Below are 17,500 nucleotides of genomic sequence, written 5' to 3' on the forward strand. Positions count from 1 at the left end.
GCAGTTCCCGGTGTTTTATATTCAGATGATGGAGGCCCTGACTCTCCGTGAACGAGGATGTTTGTGTGTGTTTTCCTGTAAATGTCAGCGTGATGCTTTCTAATCTGAGTGTAATGTGATAGTCAAAGGTTGACTGTGGTGTGACAGCAGGCGCTTCAACTGTCCGTCTGTTATCAGACACACTGAGCTGATAACAGCGTTCATTTTCATCTGCGTGGATTCAAAGGAGCGTCACTTTAATGTCACAGGTTTTTACCTGCTCTCACTCTTTCAGCTGTTTGTTCTCCTGGTTAAACTCTGTTTCCCATGATGCCTTGTGTCTCAGTGTTGCCCTGGTAACTGCCCTTCATGTGACCAGAGCTGTGGTCGAACTCTGGGGTGTCGCAACCACAAGTGTCCCTCTGGCTGTCACCAAGGTAACACACACACACACTCACACTCACACTCACACTCACACTAACCCTAACCCTTTATTCGTGATGGAGTTGTTGAGTTAAAACTCAGAAGGAGCCGTTTCTGACACAAACTGCAGCCATCAGGCGTTAATTAATGCGCGTTAATCAGCCCTGCTTGTTTTGCTCAAAGCGCAATATATTTGATTACAAGTGGAATAATGCCTTCTCACGTTAGTTATAAAACGCTGCAGTTTGATGCAGCCCGGGTTTGTAGAGGATGATTAAACCAACACACACACATGCACACACATGCACACACACAGGGCGTCACATCACATCATTGTCTGTCAGATATGTTGTGATTTGTTGAGGGAGTCTCAGCTGGTGGAAGGTCAAAGGTCAGATTCAGGAAAATTCTGACCCATAACACCTCCTGAAGAGTGTGTGTGTGTGCTGACATTTGTTCCAGTTGATAGCGCTGAAAAACACACACACACACAGTTGAATGTGTGTGTTGGGAAAACGTTGACCTCTGCTTCCTGCCGAACATCATTACTCCCTTTTACTGAAGACGTGTGTGTTTTGTTTGCAGAATAACAGATAGCTTCCTGCCTCTATTGTTCCCTGATTGGACGATAAAGGATAACGTATGCGTCAGTCTTCCTCGTGATTGGCTGAATAGATTAAAGTTAATTTATTTGTGCGTCTGCGTGCTGATTGGCTGCTCTGACCTTTCAGGGGGGAACAGATAGAAAGTCGCACCGCCGCCAACGCAGATAACAACTGACACCGAGGCCTCTGTGTGTGTGTGTGTGTGTGTGTGTGTCTGGTATTTAGCTCAGTTTAGTTTTAGTACAGTGTTTTGTTTTTTTAACGATTAACTAATTAATTACATTCAGATGAAGACTTTTAATGATCTCCTCAGTGTTCCTCATGGTAGAAGCTCGAGATAATAAATTCATGTTCTGACCCTCAGATTATTGTGGACGGCTCTAAACACTACGATACCCATGAGTCTCAGCTGTTGTTGCTTCGGAGAAGAAGACTGAATTGATCTCAAACTGATCCAGAATCAGAAAGTAAACTGATGACAGCTGAAGTGTCAGTGGTCGTGTTTGTCAGTGAAGTGCACCACGGGAGTCGTAGTTGACTCTTTTTTATCAAAGAACCAGATATAAGGGCACCAGTCCTAAATACTGGATTGTATTGGTGGAAGTGTTGATCTTACTGGCCGTCACATTAGATGCAGTTTCTTTAAAGTAACCAGGTGTCACATTAAAGCGACCGTCAGCGGCTGCAGTCTGCTGCTCCAACATCTTTCTCTGCTAATAAAAAGAGTTTAAGTGTTGTTAATAGATGAACCCTGGAATCCAATTATTGAACCGGATCCAAGGTGGAGCCGACCACTGGAACCTAACCTGCTTATAGGTTATACGAGCCACACACACACACACACACACACACACACACACACACACACACACACACACTCCGTCCTATCTGCTGGTAAACACTCGGTGTGTTATGTTGATGGGACTCTTCATAGAGAGTGTCACTGACAGAACACAGACAGACTGTAATCCTTCCTACCGTCCACAGTCCTGCTGCTCGACAGGGAAACACAGCGAGGGAATATGTTATTATTATTATTATTATTATTATTAGCTTTGAGGAAAGGATCTAGTAAGCAAACAAAAGCTGTTTCAAAGTCCGACACACACCTGACTGCTGTTTTCACTGCATCTGTCTCACCCGTCCTGCAGGTAGTTGTTATCCCTGTCCGGAGTCGGTGGAGGTCAGATGTACATGTCGTTCCACCATCTTGGCCGTCCCTTGTGGGCGAGAACGTAGCACCAAACCACCTCGCTGCAAAGAGACCTGCAGGTAAACACACTCTCACACACACACTCTCTGAACACACACACCAGTAACTTTCATGAGCAGCTACTCTGTTGTCTCCTCCAGGCGTCCTCCGTCCTGCCACCACCCGACCAGAGAGACCCACCGGTGCCACTCCGGGCCCTGCCCCCCCTGCAGACAGCCCTGCCTGGTGCCGCTGCCCGGCTGCAGCCACACCTGCCCGCAGCCCTGCCACGACCTGGTGCTGGTCAAGTCCCAACAGGTAGGCTGAGGGCTGAAAGGATCTCTGAATTGTAGTGGAGTAAAAGTATAAAGTAGTCGAAAATGGAAATACTCCGAGTACAGAAAAGTTGTACTAAAGTACAGTACTTGAGTAAATGTACTCTCACTTTGGGAATTGCGATTATTCTAAAACAGTAGATGTAGATTAAACAAACAAGATATAAGTGTTAATCAGTGAGCTTTAGTGTGGTGGGAATTAAGTCATTTTGAAGTACTTGTACTTCAACTACAAGTGAATGCTTCAATAATAAAGATGTCTGACTAGCTAGCCGGACGTCTGTGTCATCAGTTATATAAAGTGATGTTTGCTGTTTGGAGAACCTCTGAATGTTCTTCTCTGCCTGCACTCGACACGTTTTCACACTTTCACATGTATGTGTGTTTTTAGGTGCAGTTAGCCGGTCCGTGGGAGCAGCCGGCTGAACCAGCGTTTGTTAAGAAAGCTCTGCCCTGTCCGCCATGTCAGGTCCCGATACCAACGTAGGTCTCTCACACACACACACACACACACACACAGACACACTCTGGTTCATGAAGGTCTGATTCCAGTCACATTGTTGTCTTCCAACACGATGTAGCAGTGTGAACAGATACTGAACAGAGTTAAACTAAACAGAGGAGGTCGAGTCTCACAGGGAGCTTAAAATGATTAAAATGATTAAAGTGATTGTTCTTTGTTTTCACCAAGTGGTACATGCACACACACACACACACACACACACACACACTGTGTGTGACACATAAATACACATTCTGAGGTGCTTTGGTCCTGTCATGGATCATAAGACCTGTGTGTGTGTGTGTGTGTGTGTGTGTGTGTGTGTGTGTGTGTGTGTGTGCGCGTGTAACAGTTGTGTTTGCCAGCTGCCTGCAGCTTTGTGACGCAGTGAACCAATACCAACCATCTGTGTGTGTGTTGGTGTTGAGGATACTCAGTCCTGTTTGTGTGTGTTGGACTGACTGTGTGTGTGTGTGTGTGTGTGTGTGTGTGTGTGTGTGTGTGTGTGTGTGTCAATGAAAGTTATTGGGATAAATCAAAGTAAGAAATGACGGGAGTGGGTTGGATGAATGGAGGTAAATGGAGCTGAAGTGGACGGGACGAGTGGAACTAAAGAGACTGTGATGTTTCAAAGTTAATGGAAGTGAATGGTAGGTTCTCGCAGTAGCAGACATTCAGTCTTTCTGTGTTTGTCTTTCAGGGCCTGTTTTGGAGAACATGAGGTGAGAACCGCTCTGTTTACAGTCTCCCTCTAACTTTTTCTAATGGTTGGACCCAGTTTAACCAGTTCACCCCTGGTCACCATTTACACACAACATCACGTTATCTGCCTCCGCTTTAAGAATGATCACTTCCTCCACTCCCCTTTTTATCTGCGGACCCCCCCCCCCCCCCCACACCTCCTGTTTTCTTTTCCGTCTTGTTCTCTCGTTCCAAACGTCGTCCATTATTAGTTCGTCCTTCTGACCTCCTCCTCATTCATCCCTCTCTCTCTCTCTGTTCGTCTAGTTTGTCCTTCTCTGTCTCTCTCTCATAATTCCCTCCTGCATCCCATTTAGTTGCTTGGTATTCAGCACACACACACACACACACACACACACACTCTGCTTCACCTTCAGACGAGCGTTTAAAGATGTCTGTACTGTGTGTGTCCATCAGGTCAGCCCGGTGCCGTGTCATCGTCGTGGGCGGTTCTCCTGTACACGACCTTGCGGACGACCTTTGACCTGTGGAAACCACACCTGCAGCAGGGACTGTCACCTGGTTACCGACGGCCAGCAGGTGAGGATGACTCGTAACAGGAACATCTGAAAGGTAGATGCTATACCCCTCACCTCTGCTGTGTGTGCTTTAATGATTCATTGATCAGTCGACGACAGAAAATGAATTGGCAACTGTTTTGATAATTGATTGTTTCAGTCCTTTGATGTTTCCCGCTTGTCGCAGGTGACAATGACCTCTTTTAGTTTGTGGTGACCTGAGTGTCTTTGGGTTCGACCGTTTGATGACGTCACTCGATGAAATCACCATTAGTTGCAGTAACGAGCGTCCTCAGTGTTCGGTGTTGACAGCAACTGGAACGCCGATCGGACCGATCAACTCAATCAATCACTCTCTCTCTGCAGTGTGAGGTGTGTGAGGAGGGCTGCTCTAAGTCCCGCCCCCCCGGCTGCCCCCACACCTGCTCCCGTCCCTGTCACCCCGGCAACTGCCCCTCCTGCAGCCAGATGATCCGCCAACGCTGCCACTGCAAGATCAGCATGCTCTACGTGGAGTGCACGTCAGTACACACACGTGCTGTTGTTTCCTCTCGTGGCTGACCGTTATTGATCACACAGTGTTGATCAAAGAGCAACACATTGATTTTGTCTCTGCAGGAAGTGGACATCAGCTGACCAACAGAGGAAGGTGGAGTTAGGCTCCTGCAACAACCAGTGTCCTAAAGAGGTGAACACACACACACACACAAGCAACGACACACTCTGAACACACACTGAGCACACACACACTGATCACACACACACACACACACACACACACAAGCAACGACACACTCTGAACACACACACACACAAGCAACGACACACACACAAGCAACGACACACTCTGAACACACACACACACACACACACAAGCAACGACACACTCTGAACACACACACACACTCTGAACACACACTGAACACACACTGATCACACACACACACACACACACAAGCAACGACACACTCTGAACACACACACACACAAGCAACGACACACTCTGAACACACACTGAACACGCACACACACACACACAATCTGAACACCTCTGGCGCCCCATTGCATCATGGGACTTGTTTATCAGACTTTGGAAGTGGAGTCACCTGCCTCCCATTACTGTGTGTGTGTGTGTGTGTGTGTGTGTGTGTGTGTGTGTGTGTGTGTCGTCATGCAGAAAATGTTTTCCACTTACAGTGCTGGAAGTCTCACTGTTCCTTTCCTTCCTTCCTTTCCTTCCTTTCTTCCCGATCAATAATCAATAATTGTCAGTGTCATTTCAGGAGTAACACAATACCATCCATTCTTCTTTTCTCTCTCTCCAATAATCAATTTAGCTCTGTGGCTCTGTGATACACACACACACATTCTCTCTCCGTGTGTGTTTTACTTTCACCTGGTAATGATTTAGCTTTTTCATTCTGTCACTTACTGGCACTGACACACACACACACACACACACACACACACACACACGCGCACGCACACACACGCACACGCACGCACACACACACACACACACACACACACACACACACACACACACGCGCACACACACACGCACACGCACACACACACACACACACACACACAGTCACATGTTTGTTTGGAGAGTGTGTTAGTAGATGTGTGTCTCTGTCAGAAGACTGTTTTCATAGTCTGCAGTAACTTAAGCTCAACACACACACACAGTCACACACACACACAGTCACACACACACACACACACACACACACACACACACACAGTCACACACACACACACACTCTGAGCCCAGACTGACTTCAGTTCAGCTGCTAAAATGTATTTTTCCAGTTCAGTTGAAAAATGAATCTTTGATTTATTGATTTATTGATATCAGAGATGAGACACTCTGTAGCCTGAAATCTTCCAGCTCGTCAATAAACATCAAAACTGTTGCAGCAGTTTCCATCAACGTCCAGCAGACGGTGTAATACATGTCTCAAATAATCTATAACGTCCCGTGGACAGAGACATAAAGACAGATCCTGGACCAGCAACAAGGCACAGCAGCACCTCTGAAGGGGCCGTGTGCAGAGCTGGATGTGAAGTTCTGATCAAACTATTGATTGATGGTTTGATCACTGATCAAAGAGGAAACCTCTGATGCAGATTCATGTTTCCTTTGGTGTGTGTGTGTGTGTGTGTGTGTGTGCGTGTGCGTGTGTGTGTGCGTGCGTGTGTGTGTGTGTGTGTGTGTGTGCGTGTGCAGCTGAGCTGTGGTCATCGCTGTAAGCAGGTGTGTCATCCAGGAGTGTGTGAGGAGAAATGTCAGCAGAAGGTGAAGCTCCGATGTCCCTGCAAGAGGATCAAGAAGGTACACACACACACACACACACACCTGCACAGTGTACTGCAGTCCTGCCGTACAGTGGACTTTAATAGTAATAATAATAATAATAATGTATTCATGATTAAATCCTGTCTGAGCTCACAGGTAGTGACGGTGTTGCATCATCTCCAGATGTTTTCCTATTCGTTGAAGGCTTCTGAGAGCTGTGAACACGTTATGGCACATCTGTGTTATTGGACCTGATAATAAAGTGTTTATTAACATGTCTGATGAAGAAGATCTGTAGCTCGTACATTTACCTTTGATGCTTTTTAAGGAACACAGCTGGAGTGATTAAAGGGGGTGTGTGTGTGTGTGTGTGTGTGTGCGTGTGTGTGTGTGTGTGTGTGTGTGTGTGTGTGTGTGTGTGTGTGTGTGTAGGAGTTCCCGTGCGCTCAGTCGGCTCAGTGTGTCGTTCAGTGTGACAACGCCTGCAGAGACCAGCAGAGGAAAGTCAGCCAGGTACACACACACACACACACACACACACACACACACACACACACCTGTACAGTCACACCTGGATACACACTAACTGCTGTGTGTGTGTGTGTGTGTGTGTGTGTTCAGCTGAAGGAGGCAGAGCAGAAAGCAGCTCAGGAGGAGGAGCAGAAGAAACTTCAGGTCAGACACTTAATCATCACACATTATTCCAGCTGCACTTAATGCTGAGAGATTATAACTAATACTAATACTAGTGATGACTCCGTCTTTAAGTTTTAATAACTTATTAACTGAGTACTTAAATCTTAATAAATCAGCTCTTAAATGCCAATAAGTGCTTCTGTAAACCTTACTGAGTAAGGATGCTTAAATAAACACTTAAATAGAAAATAAATCATTTAATAAATTAATAGTAACTTTGTTGTAATTGAGCCTTAATTACACAGTATTTAAGCTTTAATAGTAAATGTATTAATGTTTGATAACAGTATTAAAGGTTTTCAAACCTTAATAACGAGTTTCAACCTTTTAATCGCAGTCGTTAAAACTTAGTAAATCGTTAATGACCACGTTGGAACGTTTTTAAGCCTTAATGACAGAATGTTGATAAATAAGCTGATCTTATTGTTTGACGTCCCGTGTGTTCAGGAGGAGCTGGAGGCGTTCGAGAAGCGTCAGCAGCGAGGGGGGAGGAGGAGTAAGAAGCGGGGGAGGAGGGAGGAGGTGGATGATGAGGGGGAGAGGGCGAGGAGGTGGAGGAGGTGTGCTGCCTTCGTCCTCGTCCCGCTGGGTGGAGCAGTGCTGTCCGCTGCCGCCTACTACCTCCTGAGCCCGCCCTGACCCCCCCACATGAACACACGTGTTGACATGAATCAGCTGTTTCTGTCCCGCTCTTTTCCCTGACCTCTGAGATTCCCTTCGTTTAGTTTCAGATTCCTTTGTCTGCAGTAGTTTTTGTGTTTTTTGTGTTTTCATACTTAGTCGTACTTTCAGTTTCTTCCTGTTGGGAGTTTCTCAGTAATGTGATACCTGAGTTTCCATAGCGATGCCAAAACACAACACAAACAGAAACGTTTGACTGAGTCTGGAGAATGGCGCTCGGCTGTCGGCTCAGCGGCTTCGTGTTGGAGGAAACAGTAACTGCGGGACCGTGTGCAGCAGATACAGTAACATGATGGAGGGCTGTAGAAGGAACAGGGATTATTTCAGTATAAATACACTGAGACAGGCCCCCAGTAGTATCTGAGTGTATTGTTGTGACCTTGACTTGATGTTTATCTTATTCCATCTGTCTTAAGATGTGTCCAGACTCAACACAGAGACAATTGTGATGTAAAGACACTGTGTGAGGAGAGAGAGGGACAGGTGCATGCAGGTGTTGTAAGAACAGGAAGTTGGTGACTGTAGTTTGGCTGCTGATTGGACCGTCACCGAAGGCTCGTAGAATTATGGTCCCTAAAAACACTCGAGTCATAACTCGGTGAATCTGAACACACGGACCTGATGCGTTTCTGAGGATGTCGTTATCTCTACATCTGTTGTGAATAACGTCCTTCAATCACTTGAGGAACATGAACGTAACGTGACTCAAGAAAAGTTCAAAATCACTAAAAATAATGGTCCTTGAAATGGCTTAATTTACGGTAAAATATAAATAGAAAGTGTACTTATCACTTAATAAAGTGGCAACAATGAAAGTTATTAACATTATCTGATGCTATTAAAGATTTTTTTAACACCACAGACTATCTTTGCTAATGTCGTTTGTCTTCAGTATTCTTCTTGATGTTTTCTATATTTTCATGTTTGTTGAAAATTAAATGAGAAACTTTTTGACGCTCAACCTGTAAAGAAGGTTCTTACTGACCTTGTGTATGTGATGTCAGGTAAGAGCTTTCTGATTGGTTCATTTATTTGGGGGTAAAAAAAGAGAAGAAAGTCTGATGTTATATTTTGTTGTGAAGACGCGTCAGATCCATCAGATAGTGACAAGAAGTCTTTTAAGTTGGTGCTGAAATGTTAAAAATTCTTGATGTTCAGATGTGATGCAAATTTTTCTTTTTTTGTCTTTTTTTTCAAATATTTGAAAAATAAAATGTATAAAACTGTTGACTGACTTTGTCTCTGTCCACCTGCTGAATGTAAAAGTTTGCTGCTTATGATTTTTTTTATTTAATTATAGTCAGAAACATAATCAGTAAACAATGCTCTAATTAATTTACAGGAAATGAGCTGGATGTGTTTACAACAGTGAACAGAGAGGGGGCGCTGTTCCTCCAGAGTGACTTAACCCTCGAGAGTATTTTATTTATAGTAACATAACTTTATTTATACATCATGCAGAGACAAGCGGAGAGCTGTCTTTCACTCTACCTCATTTATGTCTGTAGACCGTAAAATATTTTAAAGAATGAATTATTAATATTTCCAGATTTATAGGCATATATAAATTTAAATTAAAAGGGCACAAACAGCTGGAATAAAACCACTTTACAAGTGTAAATAATTTTATTTCTATCATGTTCCTGCTGTATTTGTGTGTATAACTCGTGAAACTATTTCCAACCTTGAACTGTTCTATAACATATTTATGATGATATAATAGTTTTTGCACCAAAAACTCATCAGTCCTTGTTTTATTTCTTGTTTGTTTGATTGGTTTTGTTTTTTCAGACACCATGATGTGAACTGGCGTTCATTAACGGCTGCTGAAAAACCTTGAAACATTGAATAAACAACGATATTTCCGTCCTTGTCTGAACATGTGAGGAGGGACACACGACACGCTGTAGACAAAGTCTCTGCTCTCTGGATTCTTTGTTATTAAAGTTGTTATAAGTGTCAATGGGATTTTGAATGAGTTTTCTTACTTCAGAAACCAAACCTGGGAGTCCAGGTTTCACTTCGACTCTCTCTGTCTTTGTGTCTTCAAACTGCTTCAAAGTGATGGCCAGACAATGTCCTCAATATTCAAATGTCCTCACTTTGAGGGTGTTAAGTCTAACTGGTCCTCACAAAGAGAGGTACAATAGGAACACGTTGAAGTTGTGTACGGAGTGTGTGACTAACAAGAGTGAGTTTTGGGATTTAAGACCCACAGGCACGAGGCTCATGTCCCAGCATGCAGTTGACCGTGAATTGTGTTTAATCCCATGTTAAGGCTTCATCACGTGCAGACAACCTGAGTTGTGTGTGTGTGTGTGTGTGTGTGTGTGTGTGCGTGTCATGGAGAGAGAGCGGTAGAGCGACACTGACATTAAACGTGGAGAGGGAGGGAGGTGGAGGTAGAGTCTGAGGGGGCGGAGCCAGCGTGTCTCGTGCTCGGTAGTTAGCGGAGCTGCTCGCGGGCAGCAGGCAGAGGGATGGTCTCGCGCTCAGCGGCGGGCAGCATCAGGTCATGTTGTCCGCGCGGCTGGAGACCTGCCCGCGTGTCACCTTCAGCGGAGCGGGAACTGCGACGGTGAGTCTGTCTCTCTCTCTCTGTCTTTTCCCCGCTGCTTGTGAAGCTGTCTCCACCTTTCCTCCGTGCTACTGTCCTTGTTTCTGTCCTCTGTCCTCTGTCCTCCTCCGCCTTGACTCCGTCTCTTCTTGTGTCCTCTTCAGTCTCTCAGCTCTGGGTCCTGAAAGCTGCTGTGTTTCTCAGTCCGAGCTCGAGCTGAAACTCTTAATGAATGACTTAATAAATGAAAGGATGATAATAGATTTCATATCAAGTCGAACATGATGATGAGGATGTGCTTCATCTCATTATAAACTGAGTGGAGCAGTTACTGTCAGTTATTAACTGCTGTTTATCTATTTATTCATCTGCTTCTGAAGAGAGCTGCAAACTACAGATTGTCAATGAATCTGCTGTTTGTTTCTTGAGTCATTAAGTAATAATGTGGTTGATAAAATGTGAGAAAACTCCAGGTGGCGTCTTCACATGTTGTGTAGATATTCAGTAAATAATAATAATAAACTAGTCAATGAATTGGCTAATCATTGCAGCTTTAAAACGGAGTGTGAAGAAGCAGTTAGCAGTCAAATGCATGGAAATAGCATTATTTATTCATTTTCTAATGATTGCAAATGTTGTCACATCTGGAGGTACTTTAGTTGTATTCAGTGAATCCGAAGATTCAGATGTTTTTAAAAAGATTCATTTGATGCATTATTAATATAAAAATAATGATTAGTGCAGCTTTAAGCCTGACCAGACATAACGTCCTCTCTTTGAAAGTTCACAGATGTATTAAATGTAATAACCAGTTAATGAGGTTCAGTCTGAGGATTTTGTTTGTTTCATGTCGTTATAAACTGAATCTTCTTGGTCAGACTGAAGAAACACTCTCGTGTCATTCAATGTTTATTTTTGATAGTTTTTTAGACTACATGATTAATAGTTAGAGTCTAATAATGGAACGGTTGATTATTAAGAAAAACATTGCTAGTTGATGCCCTGAAAGGAGACAGAAAGAAAATAAGCTGTTTCATTAATATGTTTAATTATGGATCTATCTGCTGCCTATTAAATGTGGAGACCAGTAAACTGAGAATGGACTGTGGGGAATTATACAGGCTCGTCTCACCATGATGGAAGTGGTCGGATGCTGTAGTTTAATGTCTTCAACGTTCGGTTGTCTGATTGATAGAAGAGAATAGTTTATTTAAAGTCACCTTACAAAGTGTTGGTGAATAAACAGTTAATAAATACTTCATTATAAACAGTATCGTCTATGTAAAGGTTTTTATTCCACATGTAAATCAATACAATTAATAATACGTCACTGCGGTTTATATATTATTCTACGACCACTATTTTCTTACGTTTTATAAACTAAATGATTAATTGATTAATCATGAAAATAAACAGCAGATTGAGAGAGACTGTCGCCGTGTGTTACAGACACAGGATCTGATCTGAAGTCACACATCAGTGCTGCTGGTGGTGAAACTATCGATCAATGTATTGAACGGAGGGGGGTCCGGAGAGAGAGAGTGGTGGAGCGAGCAGTATGTAGAGCAGTGGGGTGTCGAGTGTCGGCTCGTCGTCATATCGCTTCAAAAATAACTTCAACAAGTCCAACGGAAACTCTGAGAGGACAGAAACACCCGGGTCACCCCCCCAACAGCCCCCCCTGTTAAAAATAACCTGGGGGGGAGGGCTTAAACTGGACTTAGAGAGTGAGTGTGGCGTTTCCCAACCTCCAGCTCTCCTTCACTCAACGCTGCTGTTCATGTTAGCTCACCAAACTCCTCAGAAATCTACTTCCTGTTGTGACATCACACATGAAAGAGACCCTCTGATTGGCAGAAACCACCTGCAGCCTCTGATGATGTAATAACCTGGATTCAGTTGTTTGACAAAGCCCGATGACAGTGAACTCGTCTCGATGTGTCCTCCAGACTCCGGCTCGAGGACCTGAGGTCGGGATGGGCGGGGAGGCGTGTCCTCACAAGCTGGGATCGACCAATCACCTTCGACTTCTCCTCTACATCCTGATTCCCACTGTGAGCCTGCTGGCCGGCCTGCTGCTGCTCGTCCTGGCCCTCACTGGTATACAAACACACACACACACACACACACACACTTTGTATGGAAATGCATTGGCGACAAACGATTTGAGCGAATGACAAACAAATTTGTCGACATTTTGAGCTTTGTTGTGTTTTTAACCACCAGATGGAGACAAAGAGCGTCTCGTGTTACCTTAAAAAATGGAAAAACTCAAATCACGTTGTTGGCAGATGATGTCGTTTCTGAGCCGTTAACAGTCAAATGAATTCAAAAGTAGTCACAGTGTTATCTCATAGCCGACGTGTTAGCTTCAGGTTAGCTTCTGTTTCTAATGTGATTTTCTTGTTTCTCCTTTTTTTAGCAGAGAAAATGATTGAAACCGTTTTTATTTACGATAAATGAAGTGTAACTCACACTGAGCTGAAAATATGTCTTCATGTCTGTGGTCAGATTTGAGTTATTACTCTGTTCCCAGTCTTCATGCTAAGCTAAGCTAACGTCTCCTGGCTTCATACTTAGTGGACAGACATGAGTATCAGGAAGGAAGCAGGAAGTAGACAACTAGTAGTAAGGAAAGATGGATGGACCGAAAGAAGGAAAGGAAGGAAGGAAAAAAGGACAGAGGAAAAGGATAAAAAGTAGAGAGGAATTAATGAAGGAAGCGAAGGAGGACAAGAAGAATAAGGAATGAAAGGAGGACGTAAAGAAATGAAGATGAGGACAGACTGATGGAGGACAGAGTGTAGGAGGAGGGATGACACACACACACACACACACACACACAGTCACAGGCCAGGTCATTACATCATACGTGTGGGTGTGTGACTGTGTGTGTGTGTGTGTGTGTGTGTGTGTGTGTGTGTCGTGCTTCCTCTCGTCACCATGACAGCGGGGAGTCCCTCAGCCAATCAGGAGCAGAGTTACCGTCTCAAACATTCAGACAAAGAATTTCAAATATTTACGCAGGTAGTAAAACTAAACCTCCTCTTCCTCCTCCTCCTATCACTCTCTCCTTTTTTCTTTCTCTTCATCTTTCTCCTCCCCTCCTCTTCATCTCACCTTTCCCTCTTCTCATCTTCAGTTTCCTCTCTCTTTTCATTCCTCTTTTCTTTCCTTCATTACTCGCTTCATTACCCTTCTTCACTCTCCTCATCTTCTTCATTTCTACACCTTCTGTCTCCCACTTTCCTCTTCCTCCATTTTGATTTTCCTGTCTTCTGTTCTCCTCTTTGTTCTCCTTCCTCCCTCTTTCCTCTTCATCCTCTTCTATCTCCCATGTTCTTTCTGTTTTGTTGTGTGTTTTCTGTCTTTCTCTTCCTGTAAATCCACAACTGGACGCCAAAAAACATCTGAAGGAAAAACAACTGAACAAAAACGTCTTTTTCACATGTTCACACAGTGTGAGCTCTTCTTCTTCTTCTCTTTCATCTCCTCTTCCTCTGCAGCTGTTTTCTGTTGTCTCCTCCTCGACTCATTACACACACACACACACACACAGTGCCATAAAGCCGTGTGTGTGTGTGTGTGTCCTCTCCCACCATTAAACACCTAATGGTCTTTAACGTCTTTCAGATGTCTTTGTTTCCTCCCGTCTGTCGTCTCTATCTTTTCTATCAGTAGTGTACAGAAGCAGGCGCTCCGCCTTCGTCTGTCCGACTCTAAGAACAAGAAACAGCCGACGTTGGTTCATGTTGTCGAAATCAAACTGAACTATGTGTTCCAGCCACGTTCACACCAGGTGACAAACATGTGATCAGTGACGTTGAACGCGTCCCTCTGGGATCTCGTACATGTAGTTTAAATGTTTGATATGTTTGAATATTGAATATGACTTTATATAACAGGCAGGTGTATTTATAGAGCACGCTGTCCATGACGTGTGACCTCTATAAGACTGTCGGCATCACGGCTCCATGATGAGAAGACAAACCCTGAAGCAGGAAGTGACGGAGGGACGTTTCTCTCTTTAAATCTTCAGTGGACTCAACTGTAATATGTTGCTTTATATAATCAGTAACGCAGTCATTTTTTCTTCAATCATATATTCTAATATAATTGGTGAAATATTCAGAATATATTCACTTGCATATGTTGTGAGATGTGATATATTCAGTATATGAGTTATATCTCTTGTGATATATGTAGGATATGTTTATTTTATATTCTGTGACATATTGAGGATGTTCTCGTTGATATTTTCAGCATTTTGTGAAATATATATATATATATATATATTCAGTACACACTGTCACGTTGAGGAGGTGAACAGATGATCAGTGACTCACTGAAACACGTCAGCATCACTTTGTTTTTACATTTAACATTTTTACAAAACGTCAAAACACCTACATGACAGCCTCTGTGTGTGTGTGTGTGTGTGTGTGTGTGTGTGTGTGACAGATGAAATGTAAATAGACCAATCTCTCTGGTTCACCATGGTAACTAGATCACTTTGACACTATTCATAGAGCACACTCATACACAGGCAGTGTGTGTGTGTGTGTGTGTGTGTGTGTGTGTGTGTGTGTGTGTGTGTGTGATACAGCAGTTGTTGTTGTGTCACACATGCCTTTAACAGTACGTTTGTCCAGTTAAAACACACACACAAGTTCAAACTTCAACTTGAGATTCAAAAATATCTTTTATGTCATAAAAGTGTTTTGTCACCTGATCCTGTGTTCGTTACAGCGGAACATGTTGGACAGAACAAACAACACTCGGAGGACTTATCTAAAAATGTAAAGTCCTGAAGGTGGTGCTAAACAGCTGTGGTAGTATTTACCATTTCGGAGAGCAGGGTGTAACCCTTCGTAGTTGTTTATTTGTAACGTCCTGGCTGTGAACGCAGCCCCAGTTCAGGCTTGCTACTCTGGTCTTCCTGGTCTGGGCACTTTATTCGTTTTAGTTTGATATTTTCAGACCTTGAAACTCTGCGTGGTACTTTGGAACAAACACGCCTCTTCCTGGTCTTACCTGTGTGGTCTTTCTTCAGGTATATTTGGCAGCAGCCTCTTGGACTCCAGCCCCCTCCCCTCCCCGGAGCCCATCGCCGACAGTGACCCTGGTTACCATGGCAACAGCACAAACCCCCGCTCCTTCTTTGAGACGGAAAACGTCACGGCCACGCCGCAAAGCCACGGCAACATCACATACGACCAAAAGCGCAGCGTGAACACGCCTGCTGCCACCACCGGCGTGCACCCGGCCCCCTCCTCTCAGGCCCCGCCCACCCAGCCCTACACAAAGCCTCCTGATTGGCTGACCTCCGTGACATCACTGAGCACTGCCTGGCCCATCAGCACCACCCCAGCACCTGACTCAGGTACGGACCACACCGCAGGGCTTCATGGGAAATCATCAGTCTGTCAGTTGATGAGATGTTACGAGAGTTTTAGTAAATGATCACTCTGGTGGATGATGATGATGATGATGGTGTTTATGTTGCAGAAGAAGAAGAAGTTTCATATTGCAGCTGATACATCCCTAAAACTTACAAATCATCTGTTGTCTCTGTCCTTCTGTCTCTGTCTGTTATTGTTGTGTCCTTTTCTGTCAAACACTAAAATCTTATTAGTCTCCATTACTGCAGGATGGACGAGTAGATACCTGAGAGTGTGTGTGTCTGTGTGTGTGTGTGATGAAGCTACATCCTCTGAGCTGAATTCAGATCTACTGTCCTCTTTTCTCCTCTACTGACCTGATGGAGTGTGTGTGTGTGTGTGTGTGTAAAATGATAAATCGTTTGTTCAGTTTCTATTTTAAAATTCCCCTCGTCTCTCTGTGTGTCTCTGGTCCTCCACTGTCCTTCAGTGTCTCTCTCTCTCTCTCTCTCTCTGTATTAACGTCTAGTCGAGGTGAATGCTAATGAGCTATAGACTGTCCTGCCCTCTGATTGGACGCTGGGCGGTCACCAGACCAACTGAATGTTTAACCTCCAGCTAACAGTCGGCTACTCAGTGTGAGCTAGCTCGTTAGCTAATTGTAGCTGAACAAACAGTGATAATGCTAACAGGGAGTATAGTGTCACACATTTACAAGAAACTAAATACTTAGTATTTTATCAGCATCCCTAAACGAAATTAATAAGAAGGAAATTAATCAAATACATATCCAAATAAATCAGTCGCCACTAAATAAACAAAGGTTTATTATTATTAAAATGATATTACTTTTATTAGTTTATTATTATAAACCTTCATTCTTTATGTTTCTTTTCTTTATGTTCACCAAAAAAACACAGTTTTACACAAATATGTTGATGTTTTATTGGATAGAAGTTGTGTTTTGTTGGTTTTGTTGGACATTTGAAGACGTCACCTTGGACACAACTTTAAATATCTATCTGGTGGAATGATCAATCGTGATTAGCTGCTCTGTCACTCGGCAGACCTGTCAGTGTAAAGAAACACACTTCAACAGCATCATAAACAACTCGATCATACGTCATCAACGCCTCTCCAAAACAGTCTGAGCACAAACTGAACTTTATGAACTCTTCTTTTAGACTGACTTTGTTTTAGCTGGCTGTTCCTAATAAACTGAACACCTGAACACTGCAGCCTCCAGGGGGCGCTACAGGACTGGACAGTCTGATTCCTTCTTCCTATTTGTGTGTTTGTTGTGTGCTGTACCCTCCTACCTGTCTCCAGGTAGCTGTCAGCTGATCGTGGAGCCTCAGTGTCACATGTTGCCCTACAACCAAACATGGCTGTCCTCCTCCGTCGCCGTGGTGAAGAGCTCAGAGGTCGACATGTTGCTAAGGTAACCACATCCAAAGACACTTAATGCAGAGTGAGTCGTAAACTCAGGACCGGAGGGAAGTTCTTTTAATGGATCCACCACAGATTTGAAATTTAAATCGAGTGAATTTCTGACACAATAACAGCTTTGAGTCTGGACCAAATCCTC

At 43.8% G+C, this 17,500-nt stretch overlaps 2 protein-coding genes across 2 annotated transcripts in view; both read left to right on the forward strand.

Moving 5' to 3' along the window:
- The window catches only part of nfxl1 (nuclear transcription factor, X-box binding-like 1), a 15,909-nt gene extending 6,707 nt beyond the window's left edge, over positions 1 to 9,202 (forward strand). The window contains exons 14-25 of the mRNA XM_070929432.1: positions 326 to 416; positions 2,159 to 2,279; positions 2,361 to 2,517; positions 2,926 to 3,017; positions 3,737 to 3,758; positions 4,195 to 4,317; positions 4,662 to 4,816; positions 4,914 to 4,983; positions 6,529 to 6,633; positions 7,030 to 7,110; positions 7,219 to 7,272; positions 7,741 to 9,202. Coding sequence (XP_070785533.1) covers positions 326 to 416; positions 2,159 to 2,279; positions 2,361 to 2,517; positions 2,926 to 3,017; positions 3,737 to 3,758; positions 4,195 to 4,317; positions 4,662 to 4,816; positions 4,914 to 4,983; positions 6,529 to 6,633; positions 7,030 to 7,110; positions 7,219 to 7,272; positions 7,741 to 7,932 — 1,263 coding nt within the window. The 3' untranslated portion in view covers positions 7,933 to 9,202. The remainder of the gene's footprint in view (positions 1 to 325; positions 417 to 2,158; positions 2,280 to 2,360; positions 2,518 to 2,925; positions 3,018 to 3,736; positions 3,759 to 4,194; positions 4,318 to 4,661; positions 4,817 to 4,913; positions 4,984 to 6,528; positions 6,634 to 7,029; positions 7,111 to 7,218; positions 7,273 to 7,740) is intronic.
- Positions 9,203 to 10,489: 1,287 nt separating this feature from the next.
- corin (corin, serine peptidase) overlaps positions 10,490 to 17,500 on the forward strand; it is a 16,972-nt gene continuing 9,961 nt past the window's right edge. Inside the window, exons 1-4 of the mRNA XM_070929430.1 lie at positions 10,490 to 10,552; positions 12,481 to 12,631; positions 15,585 to 15,914; positions 17,242 to 17,353. Of these exons, the coding sequence (XP_070785531.1) occupies positions 10,490 to 10,552; positions 12,481 to 12,631; positions 15,585 to 15,914; positions 17,242 to 17,353 (656 nt within the window). The remainder of the gene's footprint in view (positions 10,553 to 12,480; positions 12,632 to 15,584; positions 15,915 to 17,241; positions 17,354 to 17,500) is intronic.

This window comes from Enoplosus armatus, chromosome 23 (assembly GCF_043641665.1).
Source record: "Enoplosus armatus isolate fEnoArm2 chromosome 23, fEnoArm2.hap1, whole genome shotgun sequence".
Taxonomy (NCBI): Eukaryota; Metazoa; Chordata; class Actinopteri; order Centrarchiformes; family Enoplosidae; genus Enoplosus; species Enoplosus armatus.